General features: G+C 40.5%; 1 protein-coding gene across 2 annotated transcripts in view; it reads left to right on the forward strand.

Annotated features, from left to right (window-relative positions):
- Positions 1–2,113: 2,113 nt before the first annotated feature.
- necab2 (N-terminal EF-hand calcium binding protein 2) overlaps positions 2,114–24,929 on the forward strand; it is a 127,742-nt gene continuing 104,926 nt past the window's right edge. For both annotated transcript variants that reach the window (XM_020644269.3, XM_065956740.1), the window contains exons 1-2: positions 2,114–2,462; positions 7,738–7,762. In XM_020644269.3, coding sequence (XP_020499925.2) covers positions 2,136–2,462; positions 7,738–7,762 — 352 coding nt within the window. In that variant the 5' untranslated portion in view covers positions 2,114–2,135. The remainder of the gene's footprint in view (positions 2,463–7,737; positions 7,763–24,929) is intronic.

Below are 24,929 nucleotides of genomic sequence, written 5' to 3' on the forward strand. Positions count from 1 at the left end.
GGAAATAAACAACAGTAATTTAAGATATTCCAGTATATCTACTGAGCAGCCGGCCAAGACTTTTGTTGAAATCCAATCTTTTTCTATACACAATACACTGAGTTTAGAGCCAGCAGCATGATCACAAGATGAAGCAAGTACATTCTGGAACAGTTCCAGTGAACAGGATGGTGCAGTCTGACTTTAAAACTCATGCATAGGCCTCTTTGCATTCATTACTTCAAACTTTATTCTATTGCACTGCTATGTTTTTTTGTTTTTTTTTATATAAATTTTTTTAATCCCTGAGGGAAATTCTGGTTTACACTTTGTTAGCCTATTAAGGCAAGGCAAGTTTATTTATATAGCACATTTCAACAAGGCAATTCAGTGCTTTATACAACATCAAAAGCATCATGACACAAGGAAAAAAAAGAAATATTAAAATAGAACATTTAAAAATCACTAAAACAAACAATTCACAACCACAGAGAACAACCATTCGGAAATTCTTTGGCATTTTTTACCAACTCCTGATATTCCAGATTTTATTTACGGAGTCGGTTTGGTTTACTGTAACTAGGACACCCTTTTATTAATCTTGAATATTCAGCTTATTGCCTCTTTCCTAGCACTCTCCAATTACCCAGTAATTGGTATCTCTCTTCTTTTTTTTTTTAACCCGGGAGATATGTTAAGGGACATGCTTCTCACACATGTGGGCCCAAAATACACACATGCTGTAGAGATGTCAGAGTATGGCTGCTACACAATGGGAGCGCACCAGAGCTGTTGAAGGTTCGGTGCATTGCTCAAGGACACCTCCGCAGTACTGCGGAAGTGACCTGGCACCTCTCCAGCAACAAGACCAACCTATATATTTCGGTCAGCACCGGGAGTTGAACCAGCAACCCTCCAGTTCCCAACCCAAGTTCCTACAGACTGAGCTCCTGCCACCCAACAGGGGTCAAAGGGGTGGACTTACTCTTGAAAATAAAAAGAACAAAAAATCTTAAAGTCCTGTAAGGCATCTCGAGAAGTGCTACTTCTGAGTAATCTCATAGTGAAAAATAACCCAGCCTTTATTATGTCACTATAAAGCCCTATATTTAGACATGTATTTTCAGTTGAATGTGTAGGCTAAATATTCATTATGTATGAAATGTATTTATTTATTTTTCTTAAGCTGTGTTCATAAGTTGAGTAACTCCTGACCTGCAGAGAACTGAACTGTCATTCCATACAGTTCCACAAGGGGGCAATCATGTCAAGTGATTTGAACCAGCGTTACAGCACCAGTGTTGTGGGGAGAAAAAAAAATGTTGTTACCTTACCTGTCACCTGTTTTTGTGCTTTGTGTTCATCCGTAGAAACTTTTATTTAAGTAGGCCTATCAACTTTCCACCTGGTGTTCATTTTTCTAAAACCACCCAGTTGGCTGTTAGATATGGGACACATCGCAGGCAAGATTAGGTAGGCTACTCAGCTGAAAGGTGGCAGAGCTGAAAGACACGCTCATTTTAAACAATACCTATAATTCTGAGTAGCCGGGCATGGTACACTCCTCTTACTCCAAGAGAAATTCTCTGATCTCACCATTTGGACAAAATGAGCGACGCATGCGGTCCTAACCTGCTGACTAATGTACAGCGAAAGGAAGGAAATACAGTAGCCTAGGTATTAACGGTGTTCAGACGTTAAGTTATTCAAGAAACGAAAAAACAGAGGACATGAAACCCCTGTCTTGATTAACAACTGTCTATGGTCACAAGCTTAGACAATGTCTCTATAAGACAAATGCGTTTACCTGAAGGATCAGAGCATTTATAGACGAAGGCAGGACAAAAAAGAGTGAGCATGTAGGCAATAATAGCCTACCTAAATATTGTCTCGCACATGAAACATCTTAATTGTATAGCCTACAAAATAAGATGTGATTAGGTTACTAAAAACTGAAAAGTATCGTAAGTCAGCATTAAACTTATCCACTAGACCTTAAAAGATTGCAAGTAACGATTTTCCGTTAAATGGGTTTTATTGGAGATGTGTAGGATCGGTGGGAGTGTTTTTGGGGTTGGTGATGTGATGTAACGGGGGAGGGGGGGGTTTCTCTCTCTCCCCCATAGAGCGCAGCATGAGCGCTCCGCAGCAAAAGGATGTGTGAGCAGGCAGCGCGCTACTGTAGGGACGGAGTCCACAAACTGCTGAACAAAGAACAAGCCAAACTTCGAGCCCAGGAAAGCAGCGAGCAGCCGAAACCCGTAGCCTGTCAGGACAGCGAGTCCGCGACGGCAGCGCAGTCCGGAAACAGCGGCGCCCAGCCCGGTGGAATCGACGGGCTCGTCCGCTGGATCGTCACCAAAATGAGCGACAACAAGAACATCTCCAGCCGGGAGTACGCCTCCAGCAGAGAGGAGGTGGCCGTGGCTCAGGAGCAGTTCTTTGCCCCGGAACCGCGGAGAGGCATCTCCGTTATTTTGGATGTGAGTGTTGGTCAGCCTGACAGGTTTGGTTGGGAGGGTACACGGGATGAAGCGGCCACTGAGCAGTACGCACGGACAAGTGCAGTCCGCACTTCTACATTGGCTAATTAGTTCTAAGGCTTGGGCACTGAGCTTGGCAGTATCCTGGTTAACTTACAATTTGCAATGTAGGCTGTTTGTGATCTGCCTGGTAAAACACATTGTGTGCACATCCTCAATCTGAAGTCCAACATTTACTTTACATTTTGCGCATCGTCGACACAAACATTCTTGTGCTTGGCTTGATTTGTACACGTTTTATACCTACATGAGAGTCATAACACAGTTAAATGCAGTACGGCTGACGTTTTTTTTTAACAGTCCATCCAAACAAAGTCTGCACTGCCCGCACTTCGCCGCTCAGCAGCTGTGCACCTAGTAAAAGAATCAGAAAGTCCGAAAAAGTTTAATCATCACTTCAATTAACCTACTTAGGAAAATGCCTTGCTGCTTTATTTTTGCAGAGCTCATAAACTGACGTAGGGGGTAGTGGGAAAGTATTTTTGTGTTGGAAGTGCCAATTACGCAGTGTCAAATCGAAGTAGGTCAGTCCATCAATATTATTGGGTTAATTTTTTTTTTATTGCCCCACTAAATCTGTCCCCTGGAGACCAGATGATGTTGCTTTAATGCTTTTACAGGGTCGAAAAACAAAAGGGAGACGTAGTTCTCTTTCAATAGACCCTGACTATGACCCAAATAGACTGATGTGAAAGGAGGGGTCCATGGAAAACAAATTATTATCAAGAGCAAAGGGTACTGGTAATCCCAGTACCCTAGTAAACTAATTCTGTTTGTGTTGGTGTTAATAGAGGCTGATGGGGTGGACTCTAATTTGCTACTGATGCTCCTCCTGAAGGAGACTGTCTTCTCAGGATGATGCGGTGCAGCAGGGTTTCATGAGCTTTGAGTGTGGAGTCAGGACCTAAAATAAACCTGATTCTGATGTGTGACTTGGGAAGAAAATGTTTATTTTTTTATCAATTTAATCACGTTAAAAAATACAGTCTTGTGCAACTTTGGCCACACTGTCTATGCCACACTTAACATATTTCAGGAAAATATTGAAAAAGAAAAAAACAATAAGATTGCATTGATTTGGTCAGGAAAGGTCAGTTTGTCAAGACAATTTGACACTATAACAAAACGTTTTGCTCTTTTCTTTTTGGAGTTTCTAATGATTTCCACATGATTGCTTCCTTTTTCTTGCATTTTATCTGATGCCTATAGAAAGACAGTTAACTGCAATACTCACACTGATTGGTCGATACACACTGCGGGCTGCCCCCCTCTGGCATCAGCAGTGAACTCTTTTTGGCATTTTCTCTCCAGTCCACTTTCTGAATCAGCCTGAACTTTGAAATGTTAATGGTTTTTGCCATTTTTCAATATCATTGACCCCAGCATTATTAATGTGTTGAAAATGTCTTCACCAGAGGGACTGGAGTGGTTGCACTGACCGTGTGTGTGTCTCTCTCTCTCTGTATGTGTGTGTCTGCTAGAAGCACTCTCCTCATTAGACTCTGTTTCATTGCTTGTTTTTTTTTCATTCTTTGCTGTTGTATTCTTCTTCATCTCAACCTTGGTGCATCTTTCCTTCCTTTCTTTAAACTCCTTTCATCCTGTGTCCCCTGCATCTTTCTCTCCCCTCTGCCTTTTTTCTTCTTGTCTTCGCCCCTCCCCTCTCCTCCCCTCCCTCCCCAGCCAGGCCAAGAAAGCATCCATTCTTAATAAGGTCAGGAGATGGATGCAACATTTCCCCACCCTGCATATGTATCTCTTTGTTTTCTGTTTCTATTTGTTTAGTTATTTTCTGATTTGCCTCTTTTCTGTCTTTCAGTTACATCTCAATGTGTATTTGTATTTGTTACAATTTTCCACACACATACACCCACATCACCTCCTAACTGCAACAGTTTCCCTCCTCTTCCAAGCTTGTCTGTCTCCAGCAGCTCTGGAGTTGGCTGTTTTCTATGGAGTTGAGTGCACCCCAGGGTGCAGCTGGAGACCAGAACAATGCTGAACAGCTTGTCATTTGAAATGTTGTGCGTCTCAGCAGTTAGTGATTTTCATTTTTGGCTTGTTCAGATGGCTGCAGTCACTTGCTGCATGCACCAAGAACTAAACCAGCATTACACTTTGAGAGTAAAGGATAAGAGACTGGAGAATAGTGTAGGCCTACATTTACAATTGTGCTTTACTAAAAATATAATTAAGTTTCATCATTAAAACTGGTTTGCATTTACGTTTTCTTGTCCATGCTATATCGTTTACTTGAGATTCATTATTTTCTCAGGTAGTTGATTGAAAGGTTTTGTCCATGCAATATGAGAACAATGAAAAGATGCCTAATTATGGCTGTTAAGATTCTTATAATTGGTAAATTTTTTTAATGTTAAAGATGTGAGTGAGTTGGTTCGCAGAGCCCTGGGTTGGTAATAAAGTAACATGAACTGGTCAATGGCCAGATTTCGATGTTATAAACTGGTTTACTGAGGCTGTGCTTGTTCTGTATACTGGGCACAGCAACCCTTTTCTTGCATGACTCCTACATGAACCTTTTCAGGAGCATAAAGATATTGGTAGGTGGCTAGCTAGTTAGCTATACAAAGAGTAAACAATGTCAGAAATTGCCTAAGCGATTTTACAGTTGTCATTATGGGGACTTAGTAAGACGGAAGGTTAATGCTCCAAATGTCAGCCCATCTGTACACTTAAAAGTAAAGACGAAAGTACAACAGCAAGACACATCTCACCTGTTGATACAGCATGGCTGAAGTTTTGCTAAGGTGCTAACACTAGCAAGCAAGTAGCGCAAACAAACCTGAATATTAAAAAAGTAGTTTCTTATATTTTTATTGTTTTGTCTTTTAATGAGGTTGTATGAGGAACTTGTCAGTAAGTTTATAAGTCACAGGACATACTAGTCAGCTTGACCCCTATATCCTACAGAAACGAGCCAGGGTGCTGGCACCTAAGCTAGGCTATACATCGCTGCAGACAGGTCCATTTGACAAAAAACAAAACGACATAAAAATCAATGTGTATGCTATATTTTGACATTTTCAGCACTTAACTTTTTTTTGCATTATACCGTGATGCAAGTTAAATGTTATGTGGGAAGTTCTACAACAAATTGGTGACTGCTGTCTGTAGCATCACAGAGAGGATACACATGTTTAAGGTGGCTGAGGCGTTTGGAACAGCAGTATAGGCTTTTCGAAATAAGCTTCAATAACAGTGACTAACACATACAAGTGACAGGGAATACCAACAAAGGTGATTAGGGCAGATTATTCAGTGAGGACATTTTAATTAAGCGTTAGACATCCCTAAGGCAGGTTTAAGAGAGAGTGTGGTGGTTAAGATTAAGAAAAGATTCAAGATCAGTTGGTCAATTGAAGAGAAGGTGTCTATTCAGGTTTATAGCTGTCGCTGATGTTCCTGTGTTTTAGGATAAATTGATACCACAAGAGGACTGGAGGGGATTCATTTTGTGTCTAATAACTTTGTATCTAATTAATTATATTAAACAAGCTGATGATGTTGTTGCAACATAAAGAAATACAAGGCTCAATAGAGCTAGCCCCCTGTAGCCACCTGTCAACCACAGGAAGAAGGGTAATTTTCCATTTGATTTTTTACTATCTGACTTCTGTTTGCGATCAGCTTAGTTTCCCCCTGTTGGCCATCAGAAAGAATGCAAGTTAAGTGTAGCATGTTCTTACCCTTTGTGAAACAACATAACATTTTGTGGTTCTACAATGTTTGGTCTAATTTGTTTTAAGATGGAGCTGTCCTCGGTTATCTTCCTTTTATAGAGTGGCAGTAAAATAGATACAGCTCTTAAACATCTTAGTTCAAACAGTACATATCCATTAATAAATGAAAATGAACGTCAGTGTGGAGTGCATTCAAAGGCATATAAACAGCTTTGGACAATTGAAGGAAGCAATTATCATAAGCTCTGCTCCATTTTCTTTTTGAAAGAGTCATGGGTAAAACAAATCTGTGAACTTCACGTACTTCCTCCTTTATACAGAATGTGGTTTGGTTTGAGATTCTCTAATCAAAATCTTTATTTTTACAACAACTTACAAAACAAATTATCCTTTATTATGGTTGGAAAAAAGTATCTTAAAGTTGTTACTTTGGTTCTTCACAAGAACAATTATAGTGGGAGATTGTCTCTGAAGCAAATCAGAATCCTCCTTTCCACTTTCTTCCTGTCTGTTCATTGTATCCCCCATCTGTCTTCCAGCTCTTCCAGTATCAATACGATGTTCTCTAGCAGTTGTTTTGAAATGGTTTATATCACACCCTGAAACACTGATAAAAACACAGACAGGCTTAGTTCAGTTCCATAGGGGGAAAATCTTTTACAAAAGCTATAATGCTCCAAGGATATTGTGTGCATAAATGCAATAAATGTGTAGCATCAATGCACAGCAGGTAATCAGTTTAATTTAATTTCAGTTTAATTAACTGGATTTTTTAATTTTTAGAGAGATACTTTCTCCATTGCAGCAGATCTAAGCAATATTGTGTAGCTTTTTGGAAATGTTGCAGATATTTACACTGACACTCATTTGTATTAAAACACGTAGAAGCCACAAATAAAACTTATTAGGGTTCAATATGCGGTTCAGTCAACTTTTGTCATCTTATGCAGATGATACACAGTTTTACTTCACTACATACACTTAAAAATTAAATTCATCCACAGTTTGATGGAACATATAACATATATAAATTAATTAAACGCAAAATCAGCAAATGTCAATTCATCCATCATCTATACCGCTTGTCCGGTGCGGGGAGCTGTGGAGTGGCTGGCTACATCTGGGAACGGTCGCCAGTCCATCACTGTGCGGACATACAGAGACAAACAACCATTCACACTCACTTTCACACCTACAGGCAGCCTTGAAGTCACAGGTTAACCTAACAAGCATGTCTTTTGACTTTTGAAGTAAGCTAGAGTGCCCGGAAAGAATCCACATGCAAACTCCACCCCCTTCAGCAAAAAGTATTCTTTTTGAAAAAGTACAAGTTATTTTTTGTGTTGTGTCAACTCTATAAGGTTTGATTTACTAAGACATTGAGAAGTCAATATCTTGTAGTAAGTGTTCTGAATGGACCTACTCTCCTTCATTGGATTTTGTCTACAGTGTTATTGTAAGATGGATCAAATGACCTGCATTGATACTAACTACACTGTCTTGTCTTTTCACAGATATTCAGAAGAGCTGACAAAGATGGTGAGTGAATTTATCTCAATTGTTCTCTGCTGAAAACTCATCTGAAAGAAAATGTTGTTTTTTCTTTCAAAAATGTCACAGGTTACTTTAATTTGAAGGTACAATAAAATGATTTTGATAGCAGATTCATTACATGCACAAGAAATTACATTGTGCTGCACTGGGATCAATAAGCTGTATTAATACCACAACCAAGAAGATGCTTCAATATGACCCATCTTCTTTTAGTTCGCAGGATACCTGAAACCAGAGCTCAATAAAACAGGCTTAAAATAATCCTTCATTCGTGGCACAAATAGGACATCAAAAATATACACTTTGAGAGGATCCAAAGCTTTAGGACACCAATGGATGTGAGCCAATATGCTCTTTTATCCAGCCTCTTTACCATTTCTAAGTTAAAGGAATACTTCACCCGTTGAAACATGAATCTGTATTGAAATTGGGTCATGTATGTAGTAGAAATGTGAAATAAATTTTGAAGTTGGTGCTTTCTTGACCGAGAAAAGGCAGAAAGTGTATTTTTGGCTATTCGTGAATGAAAGACGCCAACTCCCAGAATGCACCAACCCCAGCTCGAGCCGCACCGGGCTCCTCGTCCTCACCGCCGCCGACAGGCAGGTCTCCTATCTCGGCTGCAGCAGCCGAGGTAGGAGGCAGCAGCCGCCTCCCTGCTTCATTGCGGTTGGTAGAGATAGCCACAAACATCCGATTCAAGCACAAGACCTTCAAAATCCCCTTCATCCATATCAGTTTGAAGTTGAAATATAATTTTTTTGCCATTGTTGGTTTTCATCAGCTTTCTTCATAGAGCCTGTTAGAATAGCTACCAAGCAATATGGCGGACGTTGAGTTTTGATTCTGGGAGTGAGGTCCCACCCACTGAGCTGTGATAGGTCTGTAGCTTCAGTGGTCAAAAATATGAGGAACTAGTGTTGTAGTTTCACCCCCACTAACCACAACACCCGCCGATGATGCAAAATGCCAATTTTTGCGTCATGGGAGGCTCCTTTTGCAGACAAGAAATACAAAGATTTCCCGTCTCAGGGTAAAATGAGGGCGGGATGTACGACCATTCAAAAATACTACCAGGTTTCTAATGATACAAAGCTTAATGCAAATTGGTGAAGTATCCCTTTAAGTATTTCTTAATATTAAGCATATAGCCAGTACTTGAAGAGAAAGTAAAAACAACCTGCCTCCGGCCTTATGTGTTTTCAGACAGTTGATTGTGTTTCCACACAGACATAAGATTTATTGTCTGTTTGTTCAGCAGGGAGCTTTCCACAGTGAAGCTCTGCTGTCTGATCTGCTGCGGCAGTGTGTCGTATTTTTAGCATGTTTGGGCATTAGAAGAGTTTCTAAAGGGGAAAGTTTATATTACTGTGAAGCTGTGCCAGTGAGCAGTTTGTTTATACCCTTTGGCATCGCATGTGATGAAACTTTCTCTCTCTTTTCATCTTCAGTCTCTCTTCCCTTTACAGCTCTTCCTTCTCTATCCTATCGCTGTGCTGCTGACAAAAGAAACTTTTACTAATGAGCAAACAGCATAAAAAAGGTTTGCCTTCAGAGCAGCCAGATGGCCATTTGCTCCTCCAGTGTGTGTGTGTGTGTGTGTGTGTGTGTGTGTGTGTGTGTGTGTGTGTGTGTGTGTGTGCGTTTATAGGGGGTTTCTCTGCCATCCAGGCATACTCCTTTGTCTAAGATTGATTCTTTGCTTTGCTCCACTGCAGAACAGCTACGGTATATTCCCCAAATGTATCTCTGTAAAGAAGAGATCTGTCCTCTCTAATGTGCACTACCAAGGAAGTTGATTTAGTCGTTGCTTAGTCATCCATCTGGCCTTTGTTTCACACTTGTTGGTACAAGAGCGTTGTGCGTGTGAGTGAATACACACTGCACTGAATCCATTTATCGACTGCACTCGTGCATTAACATTTTTTCTTTCCAGATGATTACACTGTTGATGACAATGTCAAAGACACTCATATCATGTGGCCTGGAGTTATTCTAAGAGATGATTGTGCCTTTACAGCAGACTGTGGCATCAACTGTCAACATCTCAAAATGCTTGCACTACCTAATTACCAACTGCTCCGATGCAGAACGTCGTTTAACACACAACAACTTACATTTGCATTTCATGCTAATCTTAGCCTAACAGCAACAATCAAGCAGCTCTTTCTTAATTTTTAAACAAGCTGCAGGATTGTGCGGAACTGTGTGATAACCATTTCAATAAATCCACTGGTTCTATAGACACAGAGCTGCACACTGCCTTAAAAGAAGCAGATATGATGAGTATCAGTTGGGCAAGGGGCTGGAGAGCAAGAGGAAAGCGAGACTTATAGTCAGCAAAGAACAAAGAAAGAGAGAAGATGAAACAATGGTTATTATGAAATAAAAAGTAGTTATTTGATGTATGGAATGCAAGCTGGCAAGAGAGAGCCAGCGAGCACAAGCTAAAGATCTATTTTTATCCTCCTTCACTCTACTGGGAAACGACTGGGGAACTGTTTTAATGAGTGAGAGAGGCAGTAACAGGGAGAGGAGAAAACTGTTAAAGAAAAAGAAGGTACAGGGTGGAAAAGATTGATTCAAGGAGAGACAGGAGGTGGCAGAGTTTGAAAGGGGGACGTGGCTAGAAGCTTGGAGAGAGAGAGAGAGAGAGAGAGTGAAAAAAGAGCAAGGCAAAGAGAGGAAGAGGAGGAAGGAAGACAGAGTATCGTATCCGACAGCGTGGCAGTAATTGAGTTTTAATTGGCTGAGTTCTGTCTTAACATTCATAGCACAGATTTAAGGGCTGGCCTTCCTGTCCCAAAGCTGCTGACACAGCAACTCAGAAAGAGTGTGTATGTGCATGCATTAGTGCACTAGTCTTTTACGAACAGCTTGAACGCATTGTGACCGCTTTTTTTGTGTGTGCAAGTTTGTAACATAAGCACGGTAGCACGCCCCCACGTTTTCTTGTGAACGTTCTGCGTGTTTCTCATCATTATCAGCGTTGACTCAAAGCCATTGTTATGCAGCTGGTGGAGTGTTTCAGTGGGAAATAATTCTCTGAAATAGTTGCATCATTTGACAGCACTTAGTTTACTGTTTGCACTTGCAGCAGCACCTCAAATGTGCCACAGTCCATCAAGCTGCTGCCGTTTGAAACTTCATCCTTGCAAGTACAATGAAGATGTTATGAAATAATAACTCGGCATTGTGGCATATTTTCTGTTTGCAGTGTGAATGCAAACAAGTTACATATATTTGCATTTTAATGACACGTCTAAAAAATGAATCCAAACCTGAATCCTGAATCTTGAATCCTGACGCTGAAAATGTAATTATACTTAACCATTTGTTTGGAACCTGAATATATTCAAACTCATTCTCAACCACCCGGGACTCATTTTCTGCCTCTTTTGTACTAAAAAAAGAAAAGAAATGCATTCAAAGGATAAAAAAAAGCATTCAAGCTCTGTGTTCAAATGGTATCAGCCCCACTTCTCGGTGTACACTGCACAAACAGACCTTACTCACAGCAGCGATTGGATTTGTCATTATTGGAAAACGCACAAGTGTTATTAATGGCATGGTTGACTTCTGTGTTCTATTTAAATGTCCAAATAAGACTATTACAAAGAGCTAGCATGCACAGTACCAGGACCTAAACAAAATAAAGAAATGCAGCCTTCTCTTACATTATAAATGTCAACGTGCTTGTAGAAGCTGTCATGAAAAAGGAGGTTGCTTTCAAACAGCATTAGAATCATGTTGAAAGTTTTCAAACCTTTACAAAAGAGAAGTATGGCCTGTTAGACGTCCTTCGTAGTGCTATGACAATGATGCAGGGAAATATACAAGGTTAGCAAATTCAACGCACCAATGAGTTGGTTCTATGATAATATATTTGTGTTTTTCTGCGCAGAAAGCCCCAAGGAACACTCTGCTTGTCTAAATTGTTGTTTGACTGACCGTAAATCCATCAAATTCAGAGCCTGGTCTCTTTCTCTCCGTGGGGGTCACAATTCAATCTGTGGCCTGGATTACTACTGTTGTGTTGCCTAGACATGTCGCATTTTCTGATGCTCCTGTGTCTGAATTCTAAGGACATTTTTACAGGCTGTTGTCGTGGGTTTGCCCTTGTTGTCAACTCAATTTGACATATGGTGTGTAAAAGTCACTGTCTGGACCCCCTGTGTGAACTATTAATCTGTAAATTGAAGTCACTACGAAACCTCGTCTGAAAAATGCTGTTGAAATAGTTTTTCCAAGATTTCATCTGTTTACAAGACATAATAGCACTAAATTATAGGAAAAGGGGTCTGTTTTAAGCAAAGCTAGTAAACCTCAAATTTCCATTCCATTTCTTTTAATAAGGGTCTTGAACCCTTAACTGTCATGCAGTAGTAGGCGGTAGTGACTCTGAACGGTTTTGTCATGTGTAATTTTTTCTGTTGGTGGCTCAGTTGGTAGAGTCGGTCGTTTCTCAACCGGAATGTCGGGGGTTTTGTTTCTCAGCTCCTGCAGCAACGCGTCCGACGTGAATTGCTCACGCTGCTTCGTCAGAAGCGTATGCATGTGTATGAATGGGATTATTTACTTCTGATGGTCATTTTAAGTAGCAACCTCTGCCATCAGTGTGTGAATGGGTGTGAATGGGATAGGTGTGAAAGCACTTTGAGTAGTCAGAAGACTAGAAAAGTGCTTTACAAGCTCAATTCCATTTACCATTTCCCTGCAGTCTAACATTGCTTTCACCAGTATTGTTATCATGGTTCATTTTTTCACTTGTTCTGATCATACAAATCCTAGCCTGGCAGGACACAGAGCTCATTATTCTCCCGACTGTAAAAAGGGATGGAGCTAGACGTCGTGCCACAAGTTGCAATTAGTGCAAGTGACGAGACAGGACTTAACTTTCTGCATTTGGTCATGAAAAACACTGACATCAGTCGTGCTCAGTTTCGACAGGAGGTTTTTTATTTCTTGTGATATGATAGAGGTCAGGATGGGATATCAAAACTGGATCTTGTGAGACTGAAGCGGCTTCTTCTATGAACACAGCATCAGGTTCAAAGTCAGCAGCAGCTCCTTGTTCTGCACTCACGAATAGATCAGAGATACAGCTATAAAAACCTGAGCTATGAACCATGAGTCTTGTTTTTTAAGGATTGCTACCCCAGATTAGTGGGAATAGTATTTTTTACAAGAAGAAGCAATTTTGATATGTACTGTAGCATTCTCTCTCACACACTGTGGCATCATAAAACATAGTACAGATTGACGTTATAGAAAAATAAAACTGATGCAAGCTGATCCCCACCCATTAGTCATGTGAATGGTATATCAATGCTCCCACTTACTACTCATGGTTTTTGTAGCCTTTGATACATGTTAACAAACTTTACAAGATATCACTAACTTACCCTGGCCCCTCACAGTGACAACTGCTCAGTTCTCCACCAGTTCTTGTCATGCCACAACTCAATTTATGTCCTGTGGCTGCTATTTCTCCTAGTCCTAGTCCTTTGTCTCTTGTCTAAACGCAACCTATAAATCAGCGAGAGTCCTGATGCTACGCCGCCACTGGTCAAGACACCACTGTAGTTTTTAAATTCATGTGGCCTACTTTCTTAAAAGTATATTTTCTAAATAATTTCCCTTTATATTTTTCACTTCGGTCTCCAACCCTCAAGTTGCTTTTACAAAGACCATCAGAGTGAACAACTGTGTGGGTCAGCCATGATTGTAGGCTACAGGTCCTTTTTCATAGTCACTTGCACATCTGATCTAATTCAGGTAAAATCATACTTATGACACCCTGGACTCTGACAAATCTGCACATTTTTCTCCTTGTTCTCATCAATTAGCGAGTGGAGTTTTCCCCTGCCTCTTGCCTTGTGAGTCACCAGCCATCTGCTAATTATCGTGACAGTGCTTGACATAAAGACAGAAAGCAGACGGGTTTAGGGAGGCTTGTTTATCCGTGCTGTCAAGACCAGACAGAATTACAACCTCAGCTGAAAGCAAGTAGGAGGTTGAGGCTGCGTCTGTTCAGTGTGGCCAAACAGAGCTCTCGACTGTTACAGTGATGAGAGAGACTCTGTCATTGAAGTTGGATATATGAAACTTAAGTGTTCCTATCTTTGCCCTTCAACCTGTCGGATCACCTGTCTCTTCTCTTTGCTCTGGATTGTCAGTTTCTGTTATGTTTGCCATGTGCATCAACGCTTATACTGACTTCATCACTGCCTACACGAGTGTTCAAGTCTCCTCTAGCACAATGTTAATGTAGACACTTTCTTCTCTCTCTAATTAAATAGAAAGAGTAGATTATTGGAATTATTCTCTGTAACTAGATTTTCAGTTCTCAGTAAGAAGAGTATCCCAGATCTGCATTTTAAGATATTTATGTACTGTTGTGGTGCAGGAGATTGGGGGGGTGGGGGGGGTTCCCACTTTGTCAGGCAATAAGTCAAAATGACTTGGTCATTTCATCCTAAATGGCACTTTTGGTTCTGGGTTGTTATTTTTCATAGTTTATGCTGAAAAGTTTGAAACCTTAAGCTTAATTTGTGGATTTTCAAGGCATCTTTGTCATCATTCTGAGCCATCAAGCACTCTTCTTCTAATTTACACAGTAAAACCTTTGCCAATGTTTGCACATTGATCATTTTTACATGATTAGGCAAGCCATGATGTGCCCAAAGATTTTTGGATGGTTCTGCAAAGACTTTATCGAAAGAGTAATCAGTGATACATGGAGCAACAAGGCAAAAGGGGGCCAGGAAGATTGGGGGAAGTGACTGATAGTCATTACAAAAACAAATGGTAGGAAAAAATCAGAAATAAAACAACTAAAATACACTGAAAACTAAGACTGCAAAGGGTGCGACAGAGTGACCAAAGTAGAAGGAAGTATTGGAGAGAGGATGAAAAAAATGTATGGATACAGAGAGTTTGTTGTGTCACTTTAAACAGAGTAAATGAGACAGAGAGGAAAACAAGACATCGGGTGAGAAAGACAACCTGACAAGTGGAAGGCATGAGGGAGAAAGATGAGTGAGAGAGGAGGCAGAGCACACAGTTGGCATAATGTCTCTACTGAAGCATTTAGTTCATGCTTTATTCAACAGGGGCCAGTCGATTCACTGGTTTTTAAAGAGGCTGGAAAATATCTCTGTCAACAGTCTGTTTCCCAAACCAGGTAGAAGTTTTTAGGGTCCCCCATCTTGTAAAGAGTTAGATGACGAGAAGTATTTATACCACAATGTGTACTCTGAGGCTTTTTCCAGTTAAAGTATTAAAGTTACTCTACAAGTTGCACTTTTCTAGATTTCTGATGGATATTCATTGTTTATTTGTGAAGTTGTTCTTATTTAAATCTCTGCAAAAGCAAAACAAAAAAATAAACTGCTGAAAATCAAAGTGTATATCTATAATATTCATTTTTTCTGGGGGATATTCTGGCTGTTCCTTAGAAGTTGAACCTCTGGTCAGATATGCATCACTGTCTGATGAAGAGATGAAAGAGAAGATCAAGATCAAAATGTTGTGTAATTTTTTTTTAAAGAAGGAAAAAAGGAGACGAATACACAGCCCATGTTATCCATGTCTCCCCAGACATTCCTTCACCCGAAACTTGCTTGATTGTTATTTTATGTGTTGTCCTCTCTACACAAAGCATTATAACCACAAATGTAACTGCCGGCTCCATTGTTTAATCTCAGTAAAATCCTGCAGTGATGTGATGTGCCATGCTTTTCATATCTTGTGGTGTGTGCATGCTTGAGATTATGGAGAAGAATATCTGTTGTGTGTGTGATGCTACCCAATTTCAAAACCTGTCAGGATTTTAGAAGTCCTGTCGTGTGAACTTAATGGAAGCAGAAATTTACAAACCTAGAATCCGACAACCTCAAAGCTAATCCTGTATTTATTGTGTTAATATACAAGTAAGGCAAGCACTTTAAAAGTCTGTCCGTCACTTCATGGCACCTCTATGGAAAACTGATATGAGCCAAAGATGAAACGTGCATGTTAATAATAACTGTTTACAGTAAAAGGCTGTAGAACTACTGACACTATAGTTACATGCTTTATTATATTACGTTGTTCAATATTCAAAGTTTCTTGTGTGTAATTTTAAAGGATGTCAGGATATATTCCAAAAACTTTCAGTTATACTTCTATCTGGATACATAATTGGCATAAAGTGTTTTGACTTTGAACAGCATTTGGCTGCTCTGCCGAGAGACACTGCAGCTCGTCACTACAGCCAGTCAGTCAGAATGGTGTCATGTGTATCTAATTACCTGCAGTCTTTAATCACCGACGCTGCTGCTGCTAACAAGCCCCAGAGTGTCTCGCGCCGAGGGAGACACAAAGAAGACGAGAGAAGAGCGAGGAGAAGTTCTGTCAGAGTGACAGGAAGAGGAAGGAAGACACAGACAGGGAAGTGCTTCTGCTGGAGGAAGTGACAAGGAAGTCAGGATGAGCTCTCACTATTCCATCTTATTATTGGAAAGCTAAACACCTTGTTTTTAGAACATCTAATTACCAACTGAAAGGCCAAAATTGTAAATGCTGCGTATGTGGTTGTTCCCTTGGTTATTGCTCATTATGCTTTTTTGATTAAACAAGAAAGTCGCCAGTATTTTAGCCAACATTATGGAAGAACAAACCACAATATTAAACAGAAGATAAAAAGGCAAGCAAAAATGTACTTCCTTTATGAGTCCAACATAGAAGTCCGAAAAAAAGGAGACACACAAAAACACAATTGCTCACAGATGCATACACGAGGAGACACAGAGATGGTTGACAGCAGACTGACACTGAAGGGAAAGTAACACAGAGACTAAATAGACACTGGGGTAATCAAGGCAGGTGTGACTAATTACACAAGAAGACAATCAGGGTGTGGCACACTATCCCAGTTGAGTGAAATGGTACATTCGTGTGGTGTCGGACAAATCGGAAAAACGAGTTTGCGAGTTATAAAATGTTATTAACACCTGCTCAAGTCGGAACAGCAACTCGGAAACTGGGAAAAGAATTAGGTGCCCTACCTCCCGACTTGACGTCAGAATCGACATCACATAGGGGGCAAAATAGAACTTGTTACAGTTACATCCCACAGATCTTCTTGGTAGCATCAATGCTTTTTGTTGCTGTTGTTACAACATTCCGACTTTCCGAACTGAAATCACGTGAACGCACTTAAGTCGGAAGAACGACTTCCCAACTCGGAAACTTGGACCACCCGAGCACCACATAAATGCAGCAAAACACACAAAGACAGGAAATGCAACACGTAGGGCAAGAACTAGAACATTAAAACAGGAAACACTTAAGGCTAGACTCAGAAATATAACAGTACAAGAAGATTAACAATGGCAAGAAGATTAACAATGGAGGACACACAAAAGACAAGAATTACAAGATAAAACAGGAAACACTAAAGACGAGACTAGGGGATAGTTAAATGCACACAAATGGAAATTCAGAAACACAAGGAAACAAAAACAAAACAGAAAACACAAAGAACTTAAAATACTTTGGAAATAATAATCAAACTAAAAATACATGACACTAAAACACGACACGCTTATACAGCATAAAAAAAACAGACAGCTGGTTCGATCCCCAGCTCCTGCAGCCACACGTCCCATGTATTCTTGGGCAAGACACTTAACCCCTGTCACGGTTGTGGGAAAACAAGGGAGGTGGACCCAAGTGCAGTACAACCAAAATGATTACATTTAACAAAAAGGCAGAAGGCAAACAAAAACTTACTTTCAAATGTTCAAAGAAAAAACACAGGGATCAAAAACATGGAGCCACACAGGAGCACAAGGAAAAACTGACATCTACTCACACTGACAACTGACATACAAACATAACTACAATTAACAATTAACTCACACAAAGGGCACGAGGGCACAGGTGTGGGCAGAGAGGGCAGGTCCTCTGACGAGGGCTCAGGAGTCAGCAGGACCTCCGACAAGGGCACAGGTTTGGGCAGAGTCGGCAGGTCTTCTGACGAGGGCTCAGGAGTCAGCAGGACCTCCGACAAGGGTACAGGTGTGGGCAGAGTCGGCAGGACCTCTGACGAGGGCTCAGGAGTCGGCAAGACCACCAACGAGGGCTCAGGAGCCGCCAGGACCTTGGACGAGGGCGCAGGAGTCAGCTGGACCTCCAACGAGGGCACAGGTGTGGGCAGAGTTGCCAGGACCTCGGACGAGGAGACAGGATGTTGCCAGGGCCTCAGACGAGGGCTTAGGAGTCAGGAGACTAACGACACAGGTGAAGACAATGAGGGCAATCAAACCTGGGGGAAAACACACAGAGGCAGGACAAGAAACACTGAGGACAACTACCACATAAATCTGGGAACACTAAATAACTTTAGAACATTACAACAATACACACTAGAACATAAAGAAACACTAGGATACAAAGTTACACACGAAACACTAGAGACACACACACAAGACTAAACTAGAAAACACACAAGGGAAACACCAGGGACGAATGAGAACTAAAACAAGATAAATACACCCAAACTCTGAAAAACTAAACTAAACAGACCAAATCAACCCCAAGTTGCTCCTGCTGCTTTGTCGGTGGCATGTGAATATGTATGAATGGGATTAGCTAATACTGATGGTCACTTTACCTACAGTAATAGTCTCTGCCATCAGTGTGTGAATGGGTGTAAAAGCACTTTGAGCAGTCAAAAGACTAGAAAAGTGCTATACGAGCTCAAATCCATTTACCATCCATTTACTTAATTATCAATATGCTTTGTTACAACTGTAAAATAAAAACCTCTGCCCTAAACATGAAGTAGCATAGCAAAATGAAGACAGTAGTTCCATCATTTTATTTCATTTCAATATAAAGTCACACGATAAATATAGATAAGCCCATCCTAATAAGAAGTGAAAAGAGGGGGCGCAGTGAGTGGCACGCGCCCCATGTATGGAGGCTGCAGTCCTTCAAGCTCGTGGCCCAGGTTTAAATCCAACCTGTGGCTCATGTCGTTCCCCACTCTCTCTCTACCTGATTTCTGACTCTATCCACTGTCCTATCTCTTGAATAAAGACACAAAAAGCCAAAAAATACATCTTAAAAAAAAAAAAAGAAGTGAAAAGAGAAATGTTGACTTTGTCAGGATTCTGCAATAGACTTGTAAACATCACTGAAGTCACTTCTGGATCACGCCACTTGTATCAAATGAATAAAAAAGGTGTATGAGAGCGTGCTATTTTTTTTTTTCCCATTTTTTATTTTAGCACAACATTGGATGTCGAAAAACGAGTCATTCTAAGTTTTTGGTTTTGGAAACCATATTGAAAAAATTGCCAGTTTTTCTCCCCCCCCCACCCCATTTTGGTTTCATATTGAAAAACAAATTAACCAATGATACATGGATTCGCTGACACCAAGCTTTGTGTCATATGTTATGGCTCCTTTAGTTTCTAGTAAAAAATAGAAGAAGTGAATTGGTTGGCTTTGTGGTGCAGCAGTGATGTGATGTGAAATAAAAAGCTGAAAGGATTCTGTGCAGGTTCATTTGGTGGCCTGCAGAAGAAAGAGCGAGGGAGGAGACCAGAGGGGATTTCAGTTTCTTTGTTCACGGTTTTGGTCCTCTGGATTTGGATCAAAGGGTGGGAGTTAAGACGCCCTTTGAAGACATTTTTTCCTCACCTGGTGCTTTCTGCATTCTGCTTGGCTCTCTATTTATTTACTCATTCACTTGGAATATCTGCATGGCATAAAAAGCAAGAGCACAAAGAGTGTGAAGGAAGCCTTTAGATGCTGAAAAGTCATTTAATAAATGTTTTTTTTATTATGAATCAAAGTTAGGATGGAGGGCTGCACAGTGTTGCAGTGGTAAGCCCTGTTGCCTCACATAGAGGAGGTTTCTGGTTTAAATCACCGTCGATCAGAGCATCTATGTGTGGAGTTTTCATGTTCTTCCTGTGCATGCGTAGGTTCTGTCCAGGTACTTTTGATTGACTGATTTTATTTTGAGTAAAGAGTCATCAGGAAAGACTTCATTTGGTCTATTTCTGGCTTTATGTTACTTCTACCTTCAATTGTTTCTGCTCCCTCTCGGTGTCCCAATGACCTTTAACCTAGGCCTCAGTGCTGGATGCATTTGGAAGCACTGCTGGACTAAAGCTGTGGGATGAGTCGACTTCAGGCACCCTAATTTACATATGCTTCCTCTTCTCTATCCTGTCCATTCCTCCTTGGAGCATCTTTATTGATTGCAGAATTTGGATTAATTTTCTGTTTGAAGATCAAATATCTGTCATACATTGAATTGTGTTTGGGTACTGCTGCTGTCTGCCACTCTGGGATGAAGCCATGTTTTTGTGAAACGGAAGACATCAAAGCTCTTCATATACTGCTTGAAGCCAATGTGGCTTCCATCAGCCAACACCTGTAGGCTAGTCAAATGCTTGGCGGAGAGGATCCATTTACCAGGACAGTAGCTATCACTACATTAAGCTCATTGTAACCTGTGATGTTGAGATGAAGGTAGAAAATGTCCTTCTTGTCTGTATAGCTGAGACTTTGTTATCAATGTTTATCCTCTTCATGGAGTTTAAATCTGAAAATACCCAATCCACAGCAGAGCCCTCAGGGGGATGATCATGCTGGATCCTCTTTCTCTGTTTTTTTGGGTTGTCTTCAAATTCTTCTCCATGTGTAATCGTGTCTGTTCTTTGGTCCCTTTTCTCTTTCCATCCTTTCTTTATCTCCCAAGTACAAAGAGCTCACAGTGTGTGAGGCAGATATTTGGGAGCCGGTTAAGCTCAGTTGGTAGAGCAGGCGCTCCATGTACAGAGGGTACATTCCTCGTCACACTAGTCACAGGTTTGATTCCTGTTTTTGAAGCTGTTTGTTGCATATCATCCCCCTCTACCTCTCCCTTCATTTCCTGTTTCTAGTTGTGCTTTCGTACATGCACGAAACTGACATTTTCAGAGTGAGCTGCATATGTGAATGCAAACAGCTTTTTTTTTTGCAATCTGATTTAATCATCCTGTCGGTTGCCCCCCAGACCGGAAGGCTGGGGGTCCGATCCCCAGCTCCTGCAGCCACATGTCCGATATGTCCTTGGGCAAGACACTTAACCAGGAATTGCTCCCGCTGCTTCGTCATCGATGTTTATATGTGTATGAATGGGATTAGTTACTCTGATGGTCGCTTTACATAGCAAGTCCATTTACCATATTCTGCGACCGGCACACGACTAGATGTCTGGTGTGATCTCCATGCATGTGGTGAAACTGCATCATTTTGCTCTCTGTTTGCCAGTATGTTCTTCCCCACTCTTTTGATTATACCATGAATATGTCAAACTGCACATAGCATTGTTAGAATTGGATAGAGAGGCAAATATGCACATATAGGCTTCACAGCGTCAGAATCAGTTGCTTCAGCCACCACTTCACCAATCTTATACCGATCAACTTACCAAATAAACTAAAAGTGCTGGTTTTAAAAATCATTTGTTTGTATGCTAAAATAAATAAGCACACAAAATTGTACTCTGAGGAAAATCTGTCTGCAACCTCACCTTTGTTTAGACAATGGTTGTTTGCAACCTTCACGATTACCTTTAATGAATCTTTACTCGGTTCTTATGCTGTCTTAAGACCATTGATTTATGTCATGAGAAAGGAAAAGATTGAAAGCAAAGGCCAAATAAATTATGAGTGTAAACAATTCATCAAGAAGTTCAAGCCCTTAATCACTCCAAGCAAAGTTCTCTACTTAAGTGGCGGAGGTGCAAGAGGCAATCAAGGATTCACTGATGTGACCTTTTCATCTACTCCTTCTCACACACTGACTCACTAACTCAAACAAACACATGTGCACTCAACCCCCCCCCCCCCCCCCCCCACACACACACACACACACTGACACACACACACACACACACACACACACACACACAAAGATCCTCCTGAGGATCTGAACAAACTAACTGTGATGAGATCAGAGCTGTATTGTGTCCTGAACAGATTACACCTGGTGATTGTGTGCCGCCGTGATCTGTGTGTGTCTGTGTGTGTGTGTGTGCGTGTGTTTGCCCGCCTGCGTGTGTGTTCATGTGAGCTAGGAGAAAAATTGATTGTTTCAAAAGAATAATTGAAAAGACGAAGAACACAATCAGCTGGCTGCATGTACAAATTGACAGCTATTGTCCATCATTCCTAAATCTTTCTCCAACATTTTGACACATCATTTACTAACCCTAACATCACAGGTGTAATTAATGAGAAACAACTGGTAACGTTTATTCTTAGAAACCTGATGCTAGTATTTCGTCTTTTAATGTATGCAGATACATGAGAAAAATGACAAATAAATGGAATCTTGAATGTTAAATGTTAAATATCTGTAAAGCCTTCTGTCACATCCTAAAACCCGCCTGATTTGATCATTAAGGATACATGGTTCAAATATTATATTCAAGTATTGCTGAATTATTTTAAATTGTTAAATTAAAATGTTTTGAATTTGGGATCAATAAAGTATCTATCTATCTATCTATCTAAATTGATACTGTTTTGAGATTTTGAATTATGATAAAACTAGTTTCCAATAGCTTGAGTAATATTAAACAGAGACATTTAGTGTGTTTACAGTCTTTGTGGACCTACATGGAGAAATATATGAAGGATGTACTGTAGGGGCCACTGATGACAAAGGCTCAGATTAATTCAAAGCAAAATTAACAAGAATAAAATATAAACATAACATAACATAAAATTGCTGGTTTAACTTTTGATTGAGTTCACAAATTTAAATATTCTAATCTAGTCTATTCAATCTATTCAAATCTAGTCAATTTCAAGATAATGTCGAGTGGGAGTCATGCTCGAGGACATTTTCACAAACACAACTTGGGAGTCTGCCTTTGTTGTAGTAGTCCAACTACTTGTGATTATTGACAAGAATGTGCGAAAAGCCCACTATTGACTGGAACTGTAATGGCATGTGTGAAAGGTTTTTGTTTTGTGCATATTGCAAGTTTACACAATCAAACCTGTTTTCAAAACTTTATGTTTTGAGGCACCCAAAATGTCGCCAGCGTGTAAACGGACAGCCAAATACATTTTCAATACAATCTCAGCATCTCTATGTTAAGAAATTTGAGAAGGAAAGTAATCAGATATGTGACATCTGACACTATTTTGTGTCAGATGCTTCAGATTTTGCTTCAGATTTTGGAAACAACAGCATTATTATCTCGCTATGAAAGGTGCTTGTTTGCTGGATCAAAAGAGTATTAAGCAGAGGAGGTACCTGCAGCAGCAACTTGAATAGTCCTCATTGTAAAAAAGCAGCAGGGTTACCACGGTGAGCACAGTCATAGAAGATGATTGGTAGGGCTGATGATGATCAGAACAAAGCTACCCTGTGTTTGTGCTTCTATGAGACTCGTTTTTGGAGAGAATTCAGGAGCTGCTGCTAATTCCTGACTTTTATCTCTCAATGAGCAGCGGTTGGGAGCTGCCAATCAGGAGGAGGGATGTGTACTCTGATTAGAATCTGCGCACACCATCTGTGTGTATTATTGGAAGAGTGGGGGTCTCCTGTTATGAGCCTGAAAGCACCAGGGGCACTCAAGACATGACATTTATGTGCCTCATAATTAACACCACGGCCCTGCCGGGTGTGTCTGAAAGCGTGTGTCTGTCATGTGCCTAATAACTCTGCCTAGAGGTCTCTCAGGGGGAATCAAACAGGATAAAGTAGTCAAACAGTGATGGCTTTTATTTGTGATTAAAAACTTTGCTTTATATTGTCTGTTCTGTTATGTGAGAATAATGAACCTCTTGAACTTTACTAGAAGTGATGGTTTATCGATCACACAGACACAAAAGCTTGTGATACATACACAAATTCATTATTTTATCCCGGAGAACCAAATAAAGAGTGGCATGATAATTGATTAGCAAAGAACTACTACACATAAACAAAAGAAGGGGTTCCTTGCCCTCTCTAAGAAATACGTAATAATGCAGTGAAAAGTACCTCTGCATAGAACAAGAATACAGTTAGTTAACACCCAGTTGCCCTTGGTTACAGCATCCTTCTGTGCTGCTCCCATGAGACCCTTAGGTCTGCTGTTGCCATGACACCAAAGTTAACCCCACTCTCCTCTTCCCCCCATAAAAATTCCTTTGCAGGAGAATAACAGCACTTTACTGAGGTCGTGTTATTGTCACTGACTGTGGGTTGCTGTTAGCCTTCAGATCTCATTTTGCACTCAGGTCTTTGGATACACTGAGTTCAGAAAAAAAATAAGAAGCTCTTTTAGATTCTAAGGTGTGCTTAGTCTCCAGCTTAAAGTCAGTAAAACATTATCGGTAGCCCCTTTTACATCACGAGTTCAAAGGGTGGAATGTTTGCCCCCGTAACGGCGTCCTATAATGGCAGAGCTAGGGCCAAACAGTGCTGTGTTTGTGTGTGCATGTCCGGGTGTGTGTCTACATGAACTTCAAGTTCACATTGACATATAATTAGTCCTACATGTTGTGATGCCCAGGTTCCACAACTCCATGATGCAAATGTAAAATCACACACTGGGACATCAATATTTAGCCATTGTAGAATCACTAAGAGTACAATGATGGTGTCACAGCAGAGCTTTGTTTTGCCGGCGTTGCAGTGTTGCTATCGTAACACTGACATTTTACTTATTGATTCAGGGTTTGTGTCATTGGAAGCCATATCAGTGTGGCTGGGGATAGTAATGTGGATTTGGTCCATGAATTGGTCCAAAATTGGACAAAATAATGTCTTTGATGATGCCATGACTTCTTCTATTCATCAGGTAATTTCTTTAAATGTGTTACATATACTACCAAATAGCCATAAGCCTGAGCTGTTTCTTTGTTTCCTATTGCTGATTGCCAACTGTCGGCATACTAAATAACACCATGTTATGGTCACTTTGCCAAACAGTTGCTGGTTCCACCTTAAAAATATGCCAACTATGCTTTAATTTAGCTGCATATCATAAGCTGTGTCAGGGTTTTACACCTAGTTGCACTAAACAAGTAATTTCCGACACTTTTTCCGACACTGCTTATATTTTTGGATAAATTATGATGAAATTAAAGTTGTTTGCAATTTG

This window comes from Labrus bergylta, chromosome 7 (genome assembly GCF_963930695.1).
Source record: "Labrus bergylta chromosome 7, fLabBer1.1, whole genome shotgun sequence".
NCBI classification, from domain to species: domain Eukaryota; kingdom Metazoa; phylum Chordata; class Actinopteri; order Labriformes; family Labridae; genus Labrus; species Labrus bergylta.